This window comes from Canis aureus, chromosome 4, assembly GCF_053574225.1.
Source record: "Canis aureus isolate CA01 chromosome 4, VMU_Caureus_v.1.0, whole genome shotgun sequence".
In the NCBI taxonomy this organism is placed as follows: Eukaryota; Metazoa; Chordata; class Mammalia; order Carnivora; family Canidae; genus Canis; species Canis aureus.
This window is the reverse complement of record NC_135614.1, coordinates 60,313,149-60,320,323: the sequence shown is the minus strand read 5'-3', so window position 1 is coordinate 60,320,323 and position 7,175 is coordinate 60,313,149. Positions and strand designations below refer to the sequence as shown.

Genomic DNA, 7,175 nt, shown 5'->3' with positions numbered 1-7,175 from the left:
ATGGAAGAAATATATGGAAGGGCAAACAACCAAAATGTTAATGTGCTTATCTCTGGTGGTGGTATTTTATTTTCTTCTTTACTATTTTAGGGGTATTCTGCAAATTTGTCATAATTATTTTTATAAACAGGAAGAAAAAAATCACCTTAAACAATCAAGATAAGAAAATTGGGATCGTTAGGTGAGCCTCCTCTATTAGCCAACTGCAGGTGTGTTGGGGAGTCACTAAGAGAGAACTCACTCAGGATCATCCTGAAAGTCCTGCGGTTCCGCCAACTCGTCATACTCCGCTGCTGCATCCTTGCCAGCTAGAATGAGCTCTTTGGGAGGCACTACCACCTGGAGCAAAAAACAGACAGGGTCACCTCAGAAAGAATCAATGTGTTTTAGGACATTCATTCAACATACAACACAGTAGGACACTGACTTAAACATAGAGAAGTAAGCTTCAAGTTTCAAAAAAAACATATGGTATTACTTCATTCATACAGAGTTTAATAACATACTGTTTAGGAACATAGACATTTCTAGTAAAAGTACAAGAATAAAGAACAGGTCAGCATTCTTCAGACTAAGCCTTATGTCGTGACTAGGCTTCAATTTTGCTACGTTAGAGGTTAGCTGATTGAACAATGTCAACCACGGTTGTAATTATGGATATACAAATGAGGCTGGGGAGGCATAAAGAGAGAGAAAGATAGGAAGTCTGTAAGCTGGGTGTATACTTCTGTCATTTATTTCTGTCTCATGGGAACAAGTTATTAGTGTTACTAAAAAGAACAAGGACAGATGAGTTTCATCTCTCTTTGAAAGTGATGCTAATAAGTGAAATAATTAAAAAGCAGAAAGAAAAAAGAAAAAGGGGATCGAGAAAATTCTCTAGTAAGTATTCTTTGAGTAACAGCTAAGTAAAACACAGGCACCATTTCTATCAATTCTTGCTGTATCATGCAGAATTATAAGTCAGTAACAGATTGCCCATTGAGTAAAGTTCTTGATCTACAATTCCAAGTATTACATGAATCACCAAGTAGCAAAATGAAGAAAGGCTACATTTTACTCATTCAACTGACATTTACTGAAAATCAAAATCACCTATTTTAATAGTTGGTGCCATGTATACTGCATGTAAGCAGAGGGCAGCTAGAAGAGGCATACCAGCTTTTAAAAGGACATGCTGAAAATTTTCTATGGGTCTTGAAAACTGAGTATGGTAAGACTGAGAGGTGTGGGCCTGTATGTCAGAGAATGGCACTCTAGGTAGAGAGAGTAGCATCTGTAATTCTCCAGCATGAAAGTGCATAACCATTGCATCTGCTCGGATAATACGCATTAATATGTTTGATTTGGAGAATGCTAGATTTGGAGATCTGGGGAAAGGGCATCCTGGAACAACAGAGGGGAGACCGTGGAGGACCTCTCTAGCTATGCCAAAGAATGTGGATTTCCTCCCTAAGTCAGAGGAATGCCAAATGACCAGCATGCCATGATCAGAGATAGATTTTACAAAGGTTGCTCTTGTGGCAAAACAGACAACAGGCTGGAAAGGAAGTAAGGGTGGATTCCAAACAGGTCATCCCGAATGTTACTGGCACAGTCCAGGTAAGAAAGAACAAGATCTGCAGAAGGCAGCGGCAGTGTGATTGCGCATACAGCAAAAAAAACCCTCAAGGGGTGAAATCCAAAGAATTTGATTAGTGCTTGGATGTGGGAACAGAAGACAGTGTGGAGTCCTTTAAGCAGGTCAAAAAGTCCCTCCAGGGAAAGTCAAGGTCCCTCAGGATAAGGCAAAATGCTCCTACCTTAGCAGTGCTATTGACATTATCGGGGTCTCCCTCCTCGCACTCCAGCAGCGTCACATGGGTGAGGTTCTCCACTGGATTTGTAAGTGTCAGGAGGACCTGGCTCTCCTGGGGAATAGGAAAAGCCTGTCTCAGACATGTTCCACTGCTGCCACCTAGGTCCACCTTCTTATTGCTACACCAAGCATTTCAGAAAACCATTACAACCCCAGCCCCCCTTACTCCTAAGCAATAACACCCACCTATACCTCTAAGTCACTACATCATTCTCAGAGGGCTGGCGGATTCCTATTTTATTATTTATATATTGGGCTATGTGTGCTCTGGAGCTACTTAAATTACATGAGGAAATAGGACAGATCCCACAGAAAGAGCCAGGTACTAGATTCAGAAATTCTGAGGAATGTACATTATCTAAGTGATTAAAGTTTATAACTCTTGCTCCAACCAGTCCTCCATGTAAGGACTCCTGAGCATAACTTAGTCTGCTTAGTCTGAAAGTTCTCATAAATAAAATATGGGAGCTGCAGGGTAGCCAGATATTGAAAAAAATCATTCATTAGGACTCTAAAAGACTTTTAACATTTCTTGACCCATAATTTGCTCGTTTTGTACTTTCTTGAGATTGCCAAAATCTTTCAGATGAACATGGATTACATAAATGTCTTCATAAGCAGCACAAAAGTAAAGAACTAAAGGGGCTGCTGGAGAATATTCTACAACCCCCGGGGGGGGGGGGGCAGGAGGGGGCACAGATAAGGAACTCAAAAGAAGAAGAGCTGTAGTAAAGAAGAAATCTGGTTGATTCCTGGTATCTGGCACACAGAAATGGGATGTGGAGAGTCTTCTGGCTGGAGAAGAGCTAAAGGTGTCTGTGGGGTAAAACATTTTCTCTCCTCACCCATCATTCCATCTTTATATAACGTGCACACTGCTCCTTCAAAATTTATGTTAAAGATGCTGCTGCCAAGAATCTCAGAATAAAGAAATTAAAAATCTCAAAACTTTTATGATTTCAAATTTTTTTATCCCTTGCTCCTGAATTTCATGCTAAATATACCGCCACCCACATACACATACACACACACATCTCTGATCAACCCTTAGTCTTCCTGTTAATAAGCAAAGTACTAACCTTCATGTAGCGAAGGTTGGGAATCGACATGATTCTCACTTCTGGGATATAATTGCTATGCGTGAATAAAAAATACATTAATGTTCATTGAAGTCTCTTAAAATTATCACTTTTTTAAAGCAATTGCAGCAAAGATTTCTTCCAGTTAACTAGAACATGTCACACAAAAAGAATCTTAAAGAATCATACCATCATAGTGAGATCTTAAGACATGAAACCAACTGGTAATGAGTTGTCCTGAAATCTTAGGGACTCTATCATTTATTTTTTTTAAAGATTTTATTTATTTATTCATGAGAGACACACAGAGAGGGGCACAGACATAGGAAGAGGGAGGAGAAGCAGGCCCATGCAGAGAGCCCAAAGCGGGACTCGATCCCGGCACTCCCAGGATCACACCCTGAGCCAAAGGCAGACGCTCAACCACTGAGCCACCCAGCCATCCCAGGGACACTTCTATTTAGAGCCTATGTATCTCTGTGCATTATAGTAAATATCTTCCTTATACATTTGCTAGATAATTTTTGAGATTTTATTAATTCATTTCTGTAAATCGAAAAGGCAACTAGTTATAGGGCCCATGACTGACTGGGTCAAAGTACTACTTACCACCTACTTACCACTGTTATATAGCACTATGTGCAAGGTAATGTTTTAAATGCTTTAAATTTAACTTATATAATCTTCACTGTGACTGCATGAGACAGGTGTTATTATTATCACTGCCATTACCGAGATGAAGAAACTAGGCTTGGGAGAAGTAACTTGCTGGTGAGTGGTCAAGTAGCTCTAGGGTCTTTCCCCTTAACCACTTCATGTTTTGCTGCCTCCCTAAGTAAGACAACACAATACCATACTCACATGTGTTTAGTCTGAACTCAAAACCACCCAGAGTCAAATCCCAGTTTAGTGTTTATATACCTATTCTTTCCTCCAAAGTCAACAGATCAGTGTTTCTCAACATTCCTGACTACTGTAAGGACTTATTTTTAATTACTGCGTAATATTCTACAACCTGAGTGTACCTCAATTTAATCAACTATTGTTAATGGCTAACCAGACACTGGAATTTCTAGATTTTTGCCTTTTTAAAATGTTACGATACACATCCTTACATATATATCTTTAGATATTGGTGGTTTTGCTTCAACAGAATAGATTCCTAAGATAGTACTGCGGTTTAGTCTATGTAGTTTTGTCTTGATATTCCAGGCCACTCTCCAAAAAGACTAGCAATCCACAAGCCTACCAACAATGTATGCAAATGTTTCCCCACATTCTCAGGAGTACTAAATGCTATTTATTATAGCATATATTTATAGCATATATTTATAAACTTTTCCTATCAAGTACCAGCATCTATCCCTGTATTCACTAACCATTTGAAATTCCTCTTCTTTTTTTTTTAAGATTTTATTTACCTATGCATGAGAGAGAGAGATTGGCAGAGACACAGGCAGAGGGAGAAGCAGGCTCCATGGGGACTCAGGGAGCCTGACATGGGACTCGATCCCAGGTCTCCAGGATCACGCCCTGGGCCTAAGGCAGGTGCTAAACTGCTGGGCCACCAGGGCTGCCCTGAAATTCCTCTTCTATAAGCTGCCAGTTCAAATCCTTTTGTCCCATTTCCACTTTTATCTTTCCAATTTGTGGGAATTGTCTAGGGACATTAAATTTTTATCTGTCATGGAGTAGGAAATATTCTTTCTTGCTCTATTGTCTGTCTCATGATTCTGTTGTCAATTTTTTTTTTTTAACAATTCACATATGTTAGGTTTTTCTGCTAAAGGCCAAGCTATTTTCTTCCTTAGTGGTTTCTGGGTTTGCTGCCTTACTTAGTTTCCTCTAAGCATTTCTTGCCCTGAAGTCAAGACAATATTTTCCTAATTTTTCAAAATATTTTTCTTGTTTGATTGATGGTTTTTGCAGCAAAATTCCCTTCTACTGACAAGTCCCAGTAAAATTAATACTAATGATCACTTTAATCTAATTTGATGACTGTTATTAGAACATAAGTAAGATGAGCATTGTTCCAGGATACTCTTTGATTTGCTATACTTGGTTATTTTTTACTTCAATATTTAGGATCATTACCAAAATTAGGTACTTTATAATTTGTAATCAATGAACAGTTACTCTCTGTCCAATAATCAACATAACAATCACTGTCTCACACCACACTATCAGTGTGTTTCTGATGGAAACACTCTTGATTCTAGGTCTATAAGTTGTTTTAAACTTCATGGTACGTAACTCAAAACCTAAACAGAAGAAATAGCAAGATTATTCTGATGCATTTTTTTTTTTTTTTAAGCCCAGAGTAAATACATTTCATGTTGAAAAAAGGCAAAGAACAGTAAACTAAAAACACCAATCCCAAAATACTCACACAGCAACCAGTTGGATTTTGAATTTGATAGATGTTGGATTAAATTCTGGCTTGCTCAAATTATGTTCACATTTCTAAAAATAAAAAAATTATAGTATGTATCAGAGGAAATCAAGAATATACTCTGCTGGATCCACAGAGCTGTTAAATTCAGAAGGATAGCATTTACTCAAGTTTGGTTTTATTTTGTTACAAGACCATGCATGTTTTGAAAGAGCATATGCTACTGATCTCCAAAATTTACAAAAGATGTTTTAGACATAAGTAACCACACTATCAAATATTATTATACTTTTGCGGTACTTAACTACTGAAATAAAAACTAACACATACTGAGTACATACTTCGTGTGTGGAACAACAATGTGTTCCTTAGTTTAAATGGATTTAAACATCATATTGACTTTATAAGTGTAGGTACCATAACAATTATTATCCCCATTTTACACATGATGAAAACAGGGCACAGAAAGGGTTAAGTAATCCGTACAACTCCACAGAGCCAGTGAGAATTGAAGCTGGGTCAGGGAGTGTGGGTAGCTCAGTCAGTTAAGCATCTGACTCTTGGTTTTGGCTCAGGTCATGATCTCGGAGTGGTGAGATTGAGCCCTCAGATGGAAGTGTTTGAGATTCTCTCCTTTGGCCCCTCCTCACACCTAACGCACTTATGCTCTAAAATAAATAAATAAATCTTAAAAAAAAAAAAAAAAGGGAAGAAAAGAATAGAATCAAAGCTGGGATTTAAATCCAAGTAATGTGATTTCAGATCCCATGTTTTAAAATACAGTAACAATTTTTTACTTTCTTGAATGGGTACTACATATACCTGGTTAAAAATTTCTTAACAGTACAAAACAGGTTCAGTGTAAAGGTACCCATTACTTGTCCTTTGTCCTTCTCCCCACAGCCCAATCAGTATCTCATGTGTTTTCTTACAAATAGCCTATATATGCACATACAAGTATATACACATATCATTTTTTTTACAATAACATAAAAGGGAGCATTTTATATACTCTACTGCCCTTTGCTTTTTTACTTATCTATCTTGGAATTCCATACCAGCACAAAGAGCTACCTCTATATCCCACTGTAATCATTTCTGAACTTATTCAACTATACCCAAATTGATGAATATCTGGGATGTTTCCATGATTTTGCAACTATAAATAATACAGCAATGAGTATTCTTATACATCAGACATTTCTCACATGTGTTAACTTTTGCTAATCTGGTAACTATCAAACAGTATCTCACTGTAGTTTTAATGAGACATTTCTCTGATTATTGTAGGAGTATCTTTCATGTTTACTGGCTATTGAGATTCCCTCTGCTGTGACTCGCATGTTACTATTTACTGGGTGCTTTTATACTGGAGTATCTTTTCCTTACTAATTTGCTAAAGTTCTTTACACGTCCTGGACATTAATCCTTTAATTATATATCTTACGAATTACTTTTCTCAGGCCATGGCCTATCTTTTCATTACTTACGGGTCTTCTTTGGAGTGCAGATATACATTTTACTTAATATGTCAAATATATAATAATATTGTCCATTTTACTTAATATGTCAAATATATAATAATATTGTCCTCTATACTTTGTGATTTGTCTTATTTATGGAATATTCCCCTACCCAGAAGTCAAAGATTTTCTTCTGTTTCTAGATGTTTTGCTCTTCATATTTGCTCATTAAAGTTTCTAATGTTCCAGGGTGCCTAAGTGGCTTCAGTTGAAGGGTCTGCCTTCAGCTCAGGTAATGATCTCAGGATCCTGGGATTGAACCGTGCACTGGCTCCCTGCTCAGTGGGAAGTCTGTTTCTCTCTGTCTGCCCTTCCCTCCTGCT

General features: G+C 37.6%; 1 protein-coding gene across 3 annotated transcripts in view; it reads right to left on the bottom strand.

The window, feature by feature from the left end:
- DCTN4 (dynactin subunit 4) overlaps nucleotides 1-7,175 on the bottom strand; it is a 29,486-nt gene that overhangs the window by 4,546 nt on the left and 17,765 nt on the right. For all 3 annotated transcript variants that reach the window (XM_077895867.1, XM_077895868.1, XM_077895869.1), the window contains 4 exons: nucleotides 5,327-5,400; nucleotides 2,938-2,992; nucleotides 1,803-1,910; nucleotides 242-339 (listed from right to left, as the gene is read on the bottom strand). In XM_077895867.1, coding sequence (XP_077751993.1) covers nucleotides 242-339; nucleotides 1,803-1,910; nucleotides 2,938-2,992; nucleotides 5,327-5,400 — 335 coding nt within the window. The remainder of the gene's footprint in view (nucleotides 1-241; nucleotides 340-1,802; nucleotides 1,911-2,937; nucleotides 2,993-5,326; nucleotides 5,401-7,175) is intronic.